The sequence below is a fragment of the Balearica regulorum genome, chromosome 1 (genome assembly GCF_011004875.1).
Source record: "Balearica regulorum gibbericeps isolate bBalReg1 chromosome 1, bBalReg1.pri, whole genome shotgun sequence".
Lineage (NCBI taxonomy): Eukaryota > Metazoa > Chordata > Aves > Gruiformes > Gruidae > Balearica > Balearica regulorum.
Window position 1 is genome coordinate 75622593 of NC_046184.1, and position 17814 is coordinate 75640406.

Sequence of the window (17814 nt, forward strand, 5' to 3'; positions counted from 1 at the left end):
GTAGCAAATAGTAAATTCACTGAGGAAAAAAAAAAATAGTTTTGATTGTCCCAAACTACCGGCAAACTAGTGACAGGCTGTCACAAGTCAAATCAGACGCATATCCAAGGGGACGAAGGTGGAATCACCTCACTCTGTCAGGCACAGGCGAAATTAAATCGCTCGCAAGGACGAAGGAAACGCTCATTTAGCTCCTCTTCCGCCTGGCAGGAGTTGGACCTACCCCTTCCAAAAGAACGACCCAGTCCAAACACCGGGTGGTACAACGAGCAGAGTCAGCCCGCTCCTCCTAACAAAACCCAAGCACCCACCAGACTCGGGGGCTGCTATTAGCCCCCCAGTCGCCAGCCTTATCCTGCAGCAGAAGAGCAAAGCACGCTACTCAGGTGCACAACGGGACTTTGCCAGGAGAAGGAACTGAAAATACCCCTACCATACGGCCAGTCGCCCCGGCACTCTTCCAGGAGGGATTCATCTAGGAAAGCGAAGGCTGAGAATTCAAAAAAGAAGTCCTGGCTAGTGAAAACAGACATTTTCATGACGAGCGGAAATACCGATCCAGACTCAAAGCAAAGTCCGTAACTCCTGGGCTACCACCACTGATTTGCAGTGCATCATATGGATTTTAAAAGAAGCTTAACAACAAAAAACCAAAAAAACCCAAAACAAAACAAAACAAAATCCAACAGACATAATATGGTGCTTGCAATTTGAAGGGCAAATTTAATGTAACTGGAGACAAATCCCATATTGTAATCAGAGACAAAATAATCAGGTACAATCAGATTTGTCTGTCCTGAGACTTGTAGCCCAGCAGATAACTCTTCTTCACAGCTCTTAATATAATTTGCTAGTAATTGTGGCCTATCCCAAATCCCCATTATTCACCTCAACTGGGTATCATACCTAAAATCTGGGAGATTTACATGGAGTTTTGCTTATGGAGGGGCCTTTCTTTCAGCTGCAAAAAGCAATACAAAAACATGACAGACCTGAAATATCTTTTCTTTTAGAAACCAAATCTACAATTCCAATTGGTAAAGACACCTCTTGTGGCATAGAGACAGACAAGGATAAAGCCCTGCTCCTGAATGAATACATTAAGCTGCACTACAGATTTCAGCAGAAATTAAATTTAATAGCAGCCAGAGTTCTGAAAATGCCTGTTAAATCCAGTACAATGTGGTATCTCAATATGTTAACCCAGTTAGGGAGGCTCTTACAAAACCCACGTTTTCATAGAGCGGTAATGTGAGCAAAACTCCATAGGTTAGATGATTTAAAAAAATTCTATGTGAAAAGAAAGTCGAGTAAATTAACGGCCAGCCTTGCTGCTGCACGTTAGGAAGCCCTGGCAGACAGCACAGCAGTTAGCCTCCTGTAACACCTTCACTGTTGACTCATTTGTGAGTCATCGCATTTTTAGCGGAGACATCACGTTGCAATTCTGTTGTTAGGAGCCAGAGACATTCTGTAAGAAACAATGTATGCGCTTTCAGAGCTGATTCAGACCTGTGTGCAGCAGCAGAATAATAATAATGTGCCGGCATCCGTGTCTCCCCTTCTCCCCCCAGCCTACCAAGTGGTCTGACTGCTGGCTTTATATAAGCAGAGACACTGCTATTTTAAACCTGATGATTTTTTAATTTTTTAAAAATGTTTTTTTCAGATTGTTTATTGCCAGGCTAATTCCTAACCAAGCCTTTAAAAAAAAAAAACCCAACAAAAACCCAATAAATTCCCCAAGCCTGTTCTACTTAAACTGCATCACCTGTGTCCCATATTATAAAAGTTTAATTAAACAAACTTCATTGCTGGAAGGTAAAATAAAAAAAAATATTAATTTACAGTGTTTATCAAGGAAAAAAATCATCTGAGTTGGAAGCAAGAAAGAAAACTTTGAATTGCAGAGTTGTTTGGAATTCATAAATATAGATAAACAGAAGTCAAAGGAGGTATGTCAAATTGCACCTAGAAGTGCATGGTAGAACTATCCAGCTTCTTTACAGGAAAAGTAAATACATAGCAGTCTCGACTCTAAGAAAAATCTCAACAATAAAGCCAGTTTGGAACAGGTTAGGATTAGCACTCTCTAATGAAAATGCAGACAAATGGAGTTAAGGTACCTATCCAAAGACAGCCTTTAATACAAAGGCGCTAACAAATGCCAGGTTCCCAGCTGTTCTTGACATTTTCCCAATGTTTATAGCGTTCTTCTGGATGCTGTATGTTTCTGTGATCAGAAATAATAGGCTACTTTGCAGCACAAAATACACCAATTTTGGCTTTAATGGGAGCTGTAATGCAGAGCACTGCATTCCGTTGCACGATACACTACAACCTCCTAGACTTCAAGAGATGAAGAAGCCTTTTCTGATAAGGCCTCTAAATCACAGAAAGGTCTCCCCATTTTAAAAAAAAAAAATCTTCTGGAGTTTAGATGTGAGAAAAATATGTATAAAGAATATTAATCAACTGAGTGTAAGGCCAAATTTTACCAGAAATAAAACCAGTGTTTCACAAGACAATTTGGCTGGATTCTCAAGAAGCAGCCCATAAATGAGCAATGAACCACAGTCCAAACACAGCTTTAACGCTTAGGAACAAAAGTCCTAGTGACTTCCAGTAATATTTATGTTCTTCAGAGCCAAAACCTTTTCAGACTTTTAAGTCGCTTAATGCAAGGCAAAAAAAGCAGCACTTAGGCAGAACCCAGAAGCCTATGCCCACTACTACACCACGGAAAATCCTTCTCCATTGCTGCTCCCTAAAATTCAGTTGCCTAAGCAACTGTGATCAGGACTTGCAAAGCAGGCAGCGAACATGCACAAGGAGCCCTATCGCACATTTAGGAGTTAAGGGTTGGCACGAAACGCACAGATGGCTGTGCAGTCTTTAAAACCCAGACGACAGAGAAGGAGCTGGTACCCTTCTATCCAACAGACTAGCAGAGAAAAAAAACCACAGGCTGCAGGCTCAGTTTCTTCTTTCAGTTGAAAGGATTCAAGTATGTATCTCCCATTTCCCTGCTATTCAGACTTCAAATTTTGCTAGGGTAGGTCCACTTCCACCTCGCCCTCTAGAGCAGATTTACTTCACGGGCAGTATTTCAAAATTAATTGCTTCAAAAGATGAAAAAGAAGATGTCTTTGCAGTGAATCAGTTAGGCAGTCACCTGGCAGAAGCAACGCTAGATGAAAACCATGGAGCAAAGAAAGCGTGTGCGTTCTAGGTTATGTACATACTGGATACAAGACTGACATAACTGGCCCTTAAAGAACTCCAAAGATTCTTGTACTTTTGAAGGATAATTCAAAACACTGCATCGTTGTAACATAAAAGAAATCCCTGCACAGGGATGTGAAGCTTTTCTGCTCAGCTGCTCAAGGCCAGAATGAAGGCTTAGTATAGCCATTGCTGACTTATGCTATTTCCAACAAGACTGTAAAGGGGTGAAGGATCCAAATGGATGCTAAAAGTGCCTGTAGACTTGGATTTACATCGAGGTGTTACCAAACATTGTTAGAAGTTCTTTCACAAAACATTTTTCACAAGAAAGTGCTGACTAAAATTTCCACAGAGACATTAGTTTTGATCATCAATCAGTTCTGATTTTCATTGGAAGCATTTGTCTAATCTGATTTATCTGATCTGGATTTTCGGTTGAAATGAATACTCGGAAGGATTAAACCAAACTGTTAGAAAAGTCACCTTTAACGTTCAAGTTCAGATTACTCCTGTGCCTTCTTCATTACCCAATCCAGGGAATATATAACTATTTAGATGAACTGGAATTGCTACAACTGGAAACCCTAAACTGTATCTAAATTAATATACTGTGAGACAGTAGGATTGGATCCTTGGTGATGAGGACCTAACATCTACCCTAATACACGTTTTCATAGGTCTTACTTCAGACTAGCTATAGTCTTGTTTTCTGGGCTGGGCACCCATGAAAGTTTGGAGCACAGTAGACACATCCCAGAAGTGTGTGCACTTTTTTACTTTCATCCAAGAGAATACAAGTTTACATGCTCTGAGATTGCTCTGCCAAGTGGAGTGTCTTAAATAGGGAATAACCAGGAGATTTCATTCAGAAGTGCCATCATGATATGAACTACAATGTTAATGAAGATGCACGTCTATGAGACAAGCTATTGACAGAGCTCTGACTATTGACAGAGCAAAAGCATGAACCCAAGCATTGCAAGCAAGCATCCTACTCGTAGGGGTATTCTAGAACTCATCTCAATTTCCATTCAAAAGTTCCAAGGACTTCAAGTGTCATTCCAATTCAAAAGAAAAACAACTGGTGGAACTTCCATATTTTCATGAGAAAGAATTCTCGTTTCTCTGGACAGTTTAGCTGCTATTGCTATATTACCATTAATACCAAATATCAGGGAAGATGGAAAACTGATGTTGCCAGCTCCTACAAAAGTCTCCGTTTTTATTAAAATTGCAGTCCTGAAGGCAGTGATTATGTAAGAATCTTGGGTTTTGTTCATGAAAAATAAAAAAATTCTTCCCCATGCAGTGAAAAACTTGAATAGGTGTCCTCTAAAAGAACAAAAGCCAGAAGGCAAAGAGAAATAAATTAAACAGAATTTTTTCAAAGAAGATCTCCATGTTTTCAAAGCAATCTCATGAATTTGATGGAGGATTGATTCTTTTTTGGACTATTTGTTGTCTCTGTAACAAGAAGATTCCCCCAGGGTTTTAATTCCACTTCCTTCACACATTATAAACTACAACGTGTCTGGCCTTGCCTCGTTAGTTAGAATTAGTTATCACGCTCTTGACATCGTACAAGGCAAAGGCTGTTGCCTCCGAGGCAAAGGGCATAAACCCTTTGTCCAACGCCTCCACACTGCAGCCGGGACAACTTGGATCCATGCGAAGACGTCATGCTAGCGTTGCCTGAAGTGCGGCAGGGCTCAGACTAAGCCTGTGCCTGAATATCTACTTGCACGTACTCGATACAGGCAATAAAAAGAGTTTCAGCATGTTCTTAGATTTAGAGCCACACTTGACTGGCAAACATGCCCCAAGGGGGCTTGTCTCCACTAGCAGAGCCTCTGAATTGGTACTCGCACATAAGTAACCAGACTCACTTGTCCCTGGTTTTCTTGCTAAAGACGGTGGTGGGTTTTGCCATGGAGTAATACATCTGATTTGAAAAGAATTAATACATTTCATATCCGCAGTCACCAAGCAGAACAGCTTCTAACTAATGTCAATTTGATGCAGAATTTGAATGTTTCCTAACATTTGCTTGACGCAAGGGAAAACTTTCTGTAACACCAGTTCTGAGTTGCACCCTAGAATACAGAATACACAGAATACAGAAAACAATCCCAGTGGTCGTAACACGTATGTAAAAGGAAACCTATGAAGGATTTTCATATGTTGGGTTGTATTGGGTTAAGGATACAGTGTTTCCCAGATTATATGCAACAAATAAATTGCACTTACCAAAGCTTTTCCTTCATTATTACCTTCTGGGTAGTGTGGGTTGAGCTGGAAAAGAAAAGAAGTCAAATACTATCTTGATAGCTTTTAGACATTTCAGAAAGCAGGGAGAGGGGTTTGTTCAGTTCTCTATTATGTATCCATCCTGCAAAAGGACAATGGAGTATTTAGAAGCAGTATGAAAATGAGAGTATACGAATTATCAATTCAATGTCTGACTTAACTAGCCATGTCCTCTCTTCAAAAAAGTGCATCTTGTAATCAAGCTTGTTAACACAAGAGAGGAATCTCAAACAACCAAAACCAAAAAGAATGATGGAGAAAGCACAGATAGTTACTAATCTAAACACGGCAAGTTACAGTCACCCACACACACGCAACCACTTCCAAGATTGACCTTGAGCAGATACACTGAGATAACAACTAACATGCTTCATGTCTACTGAGATTTTACAGGAAGACAGTGAACTCAGAATAAACACATCTTTGAAACAGGAAAGGCAATGCCACGATAGACAAGTGTTTACTTACCCTGTGATTCTGTTTAACCATTATTAACGGGGATAGTATTTTCTATGTCATATCAGGATCATCAAGCATTAATTAATTACTAAAGTCGTCTGAGAAGCTTGGATGAAAGACACATAATAGTAAGTGTAAAATATTACTATTTAACAGTGTTTAATATGATTTTACTTTTGACAAGGGTAATACGTAGACTAGAAGATGAAAGATTATTGTACGCAGATATATACTCAAATAAACAAACACACATACACCCACGCACTGGCTGCACATGAAACCTTTCAAGAATCGACTTACATAATGAAACAATTTTGCCTCAATATTTACCATATTCCCTGACATAGCACATGCCTTCAAAGCATTGAAAATGCTGTAGTGCAATTATTAGTTATATATGGTAATTTAGTTCTTAAGCAACGACAGCGCGTATACATGTCACCGATAAGTACAGTCATTTTCTTGGTTTGAATGTGGCATTACCAGTGTGGAAGAGCCAGAAGTGAATTTCACAGGGCAGGCTGAATGAATCCCAGTAAAACTTTTCAGTATCACGTCATCATACATCTAACATTACACAGACAACTATTGTGAAGAGTTTTTATTAAGTTTATACAGTTTGTATTAATACTGTATCATTTATATCCCTTTACCCAAAAAAGCCAGCTCCTCTCCACATCATGAACCCAAAGAAAGGAGGAAAACTTGTAGATATTCCCAAAATTGCAGAAAATACCTTCCCTCTGTTTCAGGACTTGATGTGCTAACACAGAAATGACCAAAGGTTTACTCTCCTGTCTTCATTTCAGTATTTGCATTAGCCACCGCGTTACCCTCACAAATCTAATTTAGAGAGCCTGCTTTCCTCCCTGCATTGGCACCTATCCCAAATACTGCTTTTTGCTCCTCCGTGGCATTCTCACACAGTCTCCTAGCTCCAACTCCCACCTACTTCTGTCATACAGCAACAGGAATAGGAGATGAACCCTGAACAACAGAAAATGAGAAGACATACATATATACATGCATGTATGCATACATCTTTATGTCACTGTTTTCATATAGTTTGGGGTTCTTCATAAGTTCTCACACTTCTTTCAGCATTACCTGACACCTGAGAGTAATGCTGGTTGCCCACTCTAACAGCCAAGCTCAGGTCCCTACCTTTGGTCCTCCACCAAGAACAGAGAACATGATAAGGCAGCGCTCCTTAGCCACAGCCACGCACAGTGGCCTTTCAGCACAGGCACAGAGAAGGTACAGAAAGGCTAAATTCGATCCTACCTTCAGGTTCTGCTGGTTGTAAGGAAGCGAGAAAAAGTCTGGGTCATCTCAGGTTTGTCACTATACTCAGCACAGAGAACCATGTACTGAGGACTAGGTCTTCAAATGGAATAAATCTGTGATGTTTCATTGAAGGGCCTGAGTGAACACAGTTGTCTACCCAGTATGAATTTGGCCTTGAATGTTGCTATTCTTCAGCTGTTTGCTTTCAACAGAATGATGCTTTAAAAAAAAAAAAATATAGCAACAACAGCAGAAACTAGGAAAATCTCTCTCCCACGCCACTTCTCGCCTACTTTAAAAAAATCACTAAACAGATTGCCCTCAAATTTCCAAAATAGTTCACTTGTGGACAGAGGCCGAGGAAGACAGAAGGCTCAAATGAAAAATAAAATGCATCCTTCATGATGTTTTTTCTTGTCCCACCATAACAGAGATAATAAAATTAAAAAGATGTTGTTTAAAGAAAGTTTTGAGATGCTGACACGAAGCAGTAAACACGATGGAATGCAGTTTTAGGGCTGACGTTCATGGCCCCATTTTTAGCTGTGCTGAGCAGCTGCCACTTTCATTTTCTTTTCAGCTGAGGTTGTTGGTGCAGAGCATCTCTGAAAATCAGACTACTAGCTAATATATTATCCCGTACTATATTCTCCAGGTAGGGGGGCATAAATCATGTAGGGTTGTATGTCATATTATACCTATTCTGAGTCCTTTGCAAGATCCAAGTAGAGCAGAATGAGCTAAGGACACAGTGACAGTCTTAAGACTCCAAAATCTGTTGTTTTTTCTGATTTATGTAATATCACCTCCATGCTCTTCATTAAGCCTCCAAAACAACAGAATCCTTGAAAATAACAACATTAATAATTTTTTTCCTTGTTGCTAATGAAATCAAGTAAAACTCTTTGCAGTGTTCAGAAAGTAAGAACACTATGCTTAAATGGGCCTCATTTAAGTTCAACCATCGTCAAGCTTTTTCATGTCATTGGATGTGCTGAAGTTACAATGTTACTGAAGTACAGTAGCTGAAATACAGTACTATATTTCCATAAAATGCCACCGGAAGGTGCATGCAGTCAATACACAGTAAGAATACAATGCATTGTAAAATGCAGAGCTCAAGCAAGTGTGATTGTGTAAGTCACTACTGTAATAGCTTCATTATACAGTTGGTTTTTTTAGAGTATAATCCAAACAGCTTCTTTTCCAACGCAGAATAACCCACAAATCCTAATCCTCCACTGCTTGTTTTTCAACAAACTTCAGTATGGCCATTTCTCACCTTTTTCTCTCCCATCCATGGAAAGGTATCACAAAATAAGAGTTCAGCTTCCTCATGGCTGAAAACTAAGTATCATCAAAGACCCTGAAACTCATTTCATGTTATGGCACACTCATGAGACTGGCAATAGTATCTCAACGCTCGCCCATTACGTAAGGCCACATAACCTAAGCACCTGCGTAAATGGCAGTCGCTGTATGGTGGGAAGGGAGGTGCAATCTACATCGAGTAACACAGACCGCTTCAGTAGACAGTAACGAGGGAAGGGCAGAGGAGAATTCACGTCAGCGAAGCGGTGAACTGGCCACCTGAGAGTAGCTGTGCTCGTCCTCCACTCCACCGCCACGCAGGGGGCCAGCTCTAGCGTGGGGACTTTGCAGTTGGGCAAGGCTAAGGTAATCAGCTCTCCCAGCTCCAATAACAACAATTTATGACATCACAAACACTTTATCTTTTTCAGTTGCTTATGCATATGAACCCAGACCCAACTCTACACACCCTCCAGCCTACATAAAATCTCCTAAACTCCAGAAAATGGAGCTACTGCATCAACTTTTCTTTCAGATCACAGCACCATGGGAGACATTACGGTTTCCCACACACAGGCTAACAGTGCACGCTGACTGTGTGAGGTTTTCCTTACGCTGAGGCCCCATCAACAGCTAAGTACCACTGTAACTGCAAATGCAATTTGCACAACATAGTTCACAGGAAGTATCTGGGACCTCAACTTGTCTTGGACTTAATCCACTGGGGAAAAGAGAGCTTGGAAGTAGCCTAGCAAACCTGTCAGCAGACAAGGACAGTCAGTGCCATGAGAAGGCCACCACCAGTACACAAGATTGTGGTTTTAAACATTAAAATCATTGATTATTTTGGCATTTATAGAAAGATTTGCAACTACAGAGAAGGTAATACATTCTTTAAACAGAACTTGCATTTACTTGCACACTTTTCTAAGAAGCCAAATTCCCAACTCATGATCTACACAGGGTATCTGCAAGAACCTGAAGGTCAGGATCAGCATCACAGCACTTATACGCTCCTGGGTGTATAAAAATTACTGTCTTTTAAACAGATTTCATGTTCAGCCTTTGTACATAGTGGCATGTAAAAAGAGTAGATGTATGAATGCATATATATACCAATATACTCGTACTGCGGGAGCACCAGAAGGCTCCCAGTAGAGAGTATGTGTGACAAACATCTAACAGAAGCCAGCTTTTACAGGGGGAAAACTGAGGTACAGATGAAGTCTTTAATCATTTCTGGTTAAAATTATTTGGAAGGGCAAGGAATCTCATTCCTGAATTTTTGCCTAATGCCTCCATAACGTGATCATCCTCCTGTAGAGTCTACATAGTAGGAAGATAACTTTCACCTATGTGTTTGTGTGTTACTTCTGGTGTTTGGTGCTCAGAGAACGCACATCCCCTGCTAATCCCAAGAGGTATCCTGTTAGATCGAGTGCCGGAAGTCTCAGGCTCTGTCATCTCTACTGATGACGTCTTTACTGATTAAAGCTAGTCAAAGTTGTATCTTTTTTCAAAGGTTTCAATACATAAGACTTTAACACTGCATAATCTCTTGAGGTTCTACTACTGAGCAGAACAACTTCTCACTAATATGTTATTGCTGGCTTTAGTTTTATTTTTTGCATCTTCGTGTAGTAAGGTATGCTTTACAGTCCGACAACTGAATTATAATATCTCAGCCCATATTGTGGGCAGTTTATACTGAAATTCTTTCCTAGACAGAGGAATGCACAGAAAGTACCCAAACAGGCTATTTTTGGACACTCTTAATTAAGAAGGAGAGCGAGCAGTTTGGGGAAAGAAACACCCATGCTGATTTTAATCAAATTGTGTTGACTAGGTAAAGGATATTTAAAACATCTCATCAGGGAAAGAATTAGATTGCCAAATTTCAGCTAAATAAGCATTTTAATGACTTGGTTAAAACCCACATTTATGAAGGAAACCCTGACAGACAAAGAATAAAAGGATCTAATTCAACACACGTAAACAGTTCCCATTTCATTTGATAACCAGCCTGTTAACACACAGCCTGTTACCCAATCAACAAGGGCAAGTGTTTCAGGGGAAAAAAAAAAGCCACCACAAAAGAAAACAAATCCACTTCTCAAATCTTTCATCTTCATTAGGCTTGTTTTGTTCTTTGTTAATGTCATGCTGATTAGCTTTCGATAAATCTAAAGGACTTTTGCACAATTTCAAAGACTTCAGTGGTATTCAAAGGACTTTTGCCGTCTTATTAACTTGCTGGAGAAAGACTCTACCCCGATAAACCCCATTCAACACTGCCACTGCATCAGCACAAAGTTCCTGATAACCATCACCTGAGGAAAGTTTAAAAATCTTAAAAAGGCCTTTCATTTCAGGATTGTACTTTGCTGCTGTTTTGCTTATGAGCCGCATCTCAGCAGATGAGATGAGTTTCCAGGGAATGCAGGGAGAGCGGAAGCTTTTCGTCTGCTTCAGGCCCCCCCCACAGCACAAGCAGGGCAAAGTGTGGGCAGGAAGAGCCCTCCCCCCGTGGGGGAACTACCTGCTAATAAAAAATTGGGAGGAGAATCAGCTCGGACACCCTTCCTGTCCAAATTATTCACCCTCATCACAAGAAGAAAGGATAGGTCGTCTCGATGACATTTTTCGCTGCTGAATAAGTAATGGCAGGCCAGTGCTTTGGCATGCCTAAATCACCACTGATTTAAAGGTCGTCGTCATCATCATCGTCATCATCGGTGCCATAAGCTGGAGCTGCCGCAACACGTAGCTCTACCTAAGGCCAGGAGAGAGTGGTGACTGGGAAACCCCTTTGCTTCTACCGTGATCAAGGGCAGAGAACCTGACCACCCACTGACACCTGGTGCTCAGTCCCACACAGCCAGATCCCATTCTGCACAGGAAGACAGAAGAAAGAAAAATGTCTACGAGATCCTTTAGTCTAACCTGGATGCTGGGCCATAACCTCAGTTTGAGCTTCAGTGGCTCCATCCCAACATGTGCTATATGAAAAAGCATCCTCATCTCTTCAAGGGTTATGTTCTAAATATTAACATCCCATATGCTTTCAGTGGTTCTCCCAGAAATAATTAAGGATGATTGAATTAGACATTACTGAAATTTCTACCGTTAAAGAAACACAAACAAAAAAACCACACACAGACACAAAAAATCACAACAATAAAAAAGAGGGAAGCCTTCTAAACCTCCAGCAAGCCTCAAAAATAGAGAGGCACAAATGTAATTGAATAAAAGCTTGTTAAGTAATCTTGAAATGATAAGAAAAAAAAAATATCCCTAAAGAACAGACCACATGTCTACATTTGCTGATTTGGAATACATCAAAATGAAATACCAGCAGATGTGGTATTTTTAATAACAGAAGCAGTCCTTATAATGACTAAATGACAATAAATGCTGCGTTAACGGCTTCACGCTTCCCTTCCTCCTAAAGCTCGTATGTATAAAAACACGGCTCGAATGCAGCCAACTTCAGAGATGACTGAAAAAGCCTGAACACAGGCTCACAGATCACTACCACAAAACTAGTCGGCTGGGGAGGGAAAAAAAAAAAAATCCTTCCTCCGAGATCCAGGTTTCTGAAGGTATCTGCACACCTACAGATGCAAACATTGCTCCTAACTTTCACCAAAGTCAAGATGAGTCTGGTCAAGACATTTAACTGCAGTCCCAAGATTCTTAAAAACCTGGGAAAAATCTAGCCCTGGGTTTTGCTAAATGGACAGCTTCTGTCACTTTAAAAAGCCACATCCAAGTCTGCAGAACAGGTCGGACTGGCTCTGTAAATCAGTAATCCATCATCCTCCTCCTCCTCCTCTGGTCTCTGGATCTCTTCCATCTCTTCACACATAGCTGTAAATTATCCTTCATTCCTTATAGAGCTTTAAAATAAAACCACACGCCTCCTATGAGACAGTGAAAAATAGAAATAAGGCTTACAGTGCTGAGTTCACCCTGTCACCTTGGTAAGACCTTTTTCTTACAAGAACCTTAATCACGGAGCCCAACAGACAGAAACTAATCAGAATGCTGTATTAACATTTAACGAAGAGACTGGAAAAACACAACTCAAACGGAAGATTTTGAAGTAATCTCCAGGTAAAGCAGTCCTGCAGTACCAACAAATTAAACGTGTGAGCAGATGCGTGAAGGCCTTGGTGGATGCTGCCATCTCCTGGTACCTTCTCCGGTTTGCAAACTGTTATCCTTGAGCAAAAGCTACCTGCACATCTTAAACATGGCCATTTTTATCCAGTTATTTGCCTTACTGTTTTTAAAGGCAGAAGGAGCCACAGAGCATTTATCATTATGCTATCCTCCGCTGCGTGAGCTGTATGATCAGTGGATGAATGTATTTTTCTGCAAAGGTTTGTGTCCGTGTCACCCCAAAAAATACCACTGGCAAACAGCAGTCCCTTTTTACTTCCTGAACACAAAAAAAGATCTCTGTCGGTAGTCCAATTTCCAAAAAATGGATATCAAAACACGTAAATTATGGCCTTCAAATATTCAATCTCATTTGCCTTAATAAAACATCCTATGCAGTACTCTGTTTTTCACAGCAGTTTAAGAAAATGAAAGAAAAATAAGTCCATATAACTAGAGAGAGTTTCTCCAGGGCTCCAAGGGCTTAATCCCGGTTTATAGCCTCAAGTTTAAGAACTGATTTCCCTTTTACATTTTTTTCTTATCTTAGCTAATGTTGAGGATACTATTACTCATACAAATACATAATCTTTCTTAAAATCTCATCAAATGCTTTGGTTTTTATTCTTGTGGCAGCAAGTTCCACTTCTTTACTATGTCCTATAGTAGGCAGGAAAGGATTATTTTCTATCAACATTAACTTGAACATGCACTCGGCTACCTTCCCCATGATGCAAATTAAGTGATTATTACAACAGGTTTAAATTGATTCTGAACTATATGTCTCTGACCACCCAGGCAAACCCATATTATAACAATATATATCATATGGCAGGGTAATATTTTTAATACCAAGACATAACAAAAATCCCTGTAAAAGAATGTAAACCAAGATTAACAGCAGTTCTCAATATAAAGTGAATGATACACATCAGCTTCTCTGAAAAGAAACTTTGGCAATTTTGACAGAAGAGTGAGATAATATGGGAAGAAATTATTCAGGAAAGATGAAAGAAATACGAGCTAACTTTTATCGGCCATTGATTCAAGGGTTCTCAGCAAGTGGTCTACACCAGCACAAGGTGAAATTCAGCTACCAGTCCCACAAGGCAAGGCCTTTGCTGCTGGCTTCAGCAGCCCCTGTTAACCCACCCCAACCACTTGTGCCTTAGCTCAGTGACCTGGTTTACAGCACAGACTACTCCCTCTTCCCCGCACCCGGGAGTCTGTGCCAACGCCACCTCGGGATCAGCAGATTGTGTGGAACACGGAAACGTGACATTTCTGTAAGCCTACACGGCCACTGAAGAGGTCTTACCACTGAACTACAGCCTCAGTGAGTTGGACTGGACTTCCTGTTCAATTTAAAATATTCATATACTTGTCATTTCATCGCATGTGCATGTAACCCTGTGCTGCTCAGCCCAACTGGCTTCAATAATTCCTACCTTCAAATGAAACTCCATTGAGCGTCTAGTGCTAAAATAACCCCAAAGCTGGAAGTATGTTTCATGTGGGATTTTAACAGAAGAGTTTAGAACAAACTCTGATCAGAGCTGATCCATTTTACAGCTTAAACCCTGCACTTTTACTCTTGCAGAAAGAAGAAAGTGAACCCTATAAAAAAGCCAGAAGAGTTTTCCAGTGGGTCACACATCAGGGATGCACATCAGATGATTGCTACTTCTGCCCAAAGCAGCTAGCTAGTGGACAGCTTTATCTATCTGTGACTTGTCCATCACCAGGATATGTGCTAAAGAGCTTGCCATCCTAATCATGCTGTACAAGCCACTTAGGAAGTATACTCATGTGTAAAAGTTAAAAGTGGCTGTTGCGGAGGCTTCAGTCCTATAATGGTCAAAGAAATCCAGGGGGTTGCTGCACAAGTGAAAACCCTTAGAGGAAGTCCAAACCCATCAGGTCAGTATCTGAGACACCCTTGACGCCTGAGCACATAAATGCTCATGTGCCACTGACTTCAAAGACAAGGCTACTCCCGAGAGCTTTACCGAATGAGGGCCCTTACACGAGCAAGAATTTGGTCTAGTGAATGAAGCACACTACAAGTCAGAAAAAGTATGTTTGGTTCCACCATTACCTCTGAGCTCATTGCTTCAACCTATTGCATTTGTTCTCACTTTTCTCCTTCATCAAGAACTTCAGGGCACAGATTACCTTTTGGAGCAACACCAGTACTCTATGCACTACCTTGGAAGACACAGTAATAATTTGAACCCTTGTTTATGGCCACAATTTTCTAGAATCACAGAAGATAAACATTAAGGCTGCCATCTTACCTGCATTATCTTAATTCATTTACTATAGTACAGTTAATTGAGTGTTAAAGACAATTACCTCACCAGACTTACTGCCGTATCTTTGCCAAGGTATCTAGTAACTCTAGTTTAGTCTGTTCAAGTAAAACAGAATTATCATAGATCTGTCCTTACAAATTCTGCTCTGTGATTATGTACGTGTTTGCAATGTTTCACAAGCAATATGTACTGTGGTTTTTCTATTGTCTACTGCAATGTCTGAGACTAGCATGTGATTTGATATTTGCATACATATTTTGTGACTATTTTAGCGATATCCATCTCACCTGAGAAGTTTACTATGAAATGACAGACTTATCTTGCCTTTCTTGTGTATGCGTGTATATATATGCATGGGCACACATATTTCTGTTTAACAGCCTCATACAGCAAGCATTAATAGTTTCAGTACAGATTATCCAGTTCAGAAATCACAGAATTGGAACTGCTACACACATGAGAACAATGTTAAAGGTGCGCGTTTTGGTTCAGAACAATCTATAAGCTGATATTCAGTTCAAAGAGACTTTTATCCTGGCGATTAGAATACTGAAAAGGTTAGGTGTGTTCATGAGAAAGGCACAGCTGTGTAGTCCCAACCTGCACCATTTGAAAGGCTGTTCAAGTAAATCGCAACTTGCTCCCACACACAGATAGATAGATTTGGGTGCCTTCTACATGTGGTACCTGCACTGAAAAGACTTTAAAAAAATTTGAGAAAGTCTTTGTTACTTTGAAACATTCAATTTTCACCTAACCTTACTGCCTCTCTTTATAAAACTTCAAAGTAACTTGGGTCATTTTGCTGTAAGCAGGGCTAAAAAAAGAATCTTCTACAGAACTTTTTCTAAAAGACTGATGACTCTGTGAAGATGAGAATAAAACTCGGTAGCCTGGATCTTAGCTGGTGGCTTCGTGTCTAAATCTCCTGCTAAGGATCTGAATCAGCTCTTTTGGGTGAAATCAAGCCCTTCTGACACTAACAGCAGAACTCCCACTGTCTCCAAAGAAGAGAATTTCTCTTTCCAATTTCTCAGCTATTTGGTTCCACTTTTTTATGATTTCAATTATTTTGTGAACATCTGAGCCAGTGGTTTCAGGTTTCCAAATGCCAGACATGTAGGAGACATTACCACCTATGCAGATTTCTGATGTCCCAAAGTCTTACCACCAAACATGAAACCCTTTTCTTCAGTATATCCCTCCTGTGCCTTAAGTAATTGTGTGAGAGCATACATGCATCTGGTGTGTCAGACCATGTCCCCAGGATGTGCACAGCAGCAGGGGAATGACAATGCAGCTACGTGCAATTAGCAAGTGTCTTCCACTGGGTCTCCTTTAGCAGTGGGTCTTTCAGGGTGGCTCACCTTCTGCCCATAGTCTGGTAGGAGGGTCTAGGTTGCTTTGTGGTACTAGTAGGTCTTAAGCAACTTCAAAGCATATTAATGAAAATAACAGCCTAAGTAATGCCAAGTGAAAAGAGGATTAAAGGAAACGGTGCTACTTCAGACTGTGTCAGAAGTCAGAGGTATCAGAGGACCCTTAGTCTTTGAAAGGCCACAAAAGCTGGACAACTGATTGTGATTCTTAGGAACACGGAATTTAGGACTTACACATCCTGACTTCATTCTCTCAAGTTTATACAAATTAGATTTAAAAGTACTCACCTATATGTTTTATTTACTGGACAACTGTATTGTCTCACTTTTATTTTTTTTTAAACCTACTTACTGTAGTATTGAAACATCTTTAAGTTTCTTAGTTTTAAATTCCTGAATTTTCTGGGGCAAGTGTTTTGAATTTCCTTAGTCTCCAGACCATCTGCTGGCCTTAACGAGCTCCAGCGACATCCCTTCACTGCATGGCTCAGACCCACTGAGTCACAAATCAGGCTGACCGGTTACATCTGGCACAGCAAGCCTCAGAGAGAAAGAGAAGGCACAGCACTGCTCACACAAGGTACAAGCCTAGCTGTGGAGGAGCGAAAGCAGACACCCAGGGGAAGGACACTTCTGCTCATTGTCTGAGACTTGACCCATGCAAGATTCTACTGCAGAAGTCTCCCTGGTACATGTCAAACTGATTTATGGAAGGATCAAGTAAGGAAAAGATGGTTATAAACAGTGATTATTCCCGATTTACAATAGGTCAAACTGTGACAGAAATTGTATCATTCACCAACAACAGAATACTTAAACGATTTGTAATTTTGTTTATGCGTCTGTACTACTTATTCCACTCTAGACATCTTTATCAAACAAAAGACATCTTTATTAAACAACATCAGGTCATGGCAACGTGTGACGCTGTTGATAGTCCATACTATGAGTAATCTTCCTGTGCTTCCTGTGCAGATAAATGTTCAGTAAGCTCTGCCCAAATGATTTCAAGTTAGCTCACGCACATTAGGTGTCTGCCTGCCTGTTCATAAATCTTCGGCACGTATGTCTGGCTGGTGTGTTGTGCCTGACACGTGAACCGTGTAAAACACAGTTCGCAGGTTTTTATTACAGCAGTACCTTTAATATCTCCACCAGCAGGTATTTTACACTTCACAGATACAGTAGCTAACGCTGCTCTCCAGTCACAGCATATCACCTCTGTTCAACCCAAATGCTCTTCCAGCTCTCACTGTACTGTGCCGACTGCACTCTCCACATCACGAGTCTTCCTGCTGCGGATTTCCTTTCCAGAGGCAGAAAGGACCTAAGGTCAGGTTCAACATTCAGTGTAGTGTGACACT

The 17814-nt window shown here is 40.6% G+C and overlaps 1 protein-coding gene across 1 annotated transcript in view; it reads right to left on the reverse strand.

Annotated features, from left to right (window-relative positions):
* The window catches only part of ITPR2 (inositol 1,4,5-trisphosphate receptor type 2), a 261890-nt gene that overhangs the window by 188365 nt on the left and 55711 nt on the right, over nucleotides 1–17814 (reverse strand). Inside the window, exon 10 of the mRNA XM_075759160.1 lies at nucleotides 5476–5520. Coding sequence (XP_075615275.1) covers nucleotides 5476–5520 — 45 coding nt within the window. The remainder of the gene's footprint in view (nucleotides 1–5475; nucleotides 5521–17814) is intronic.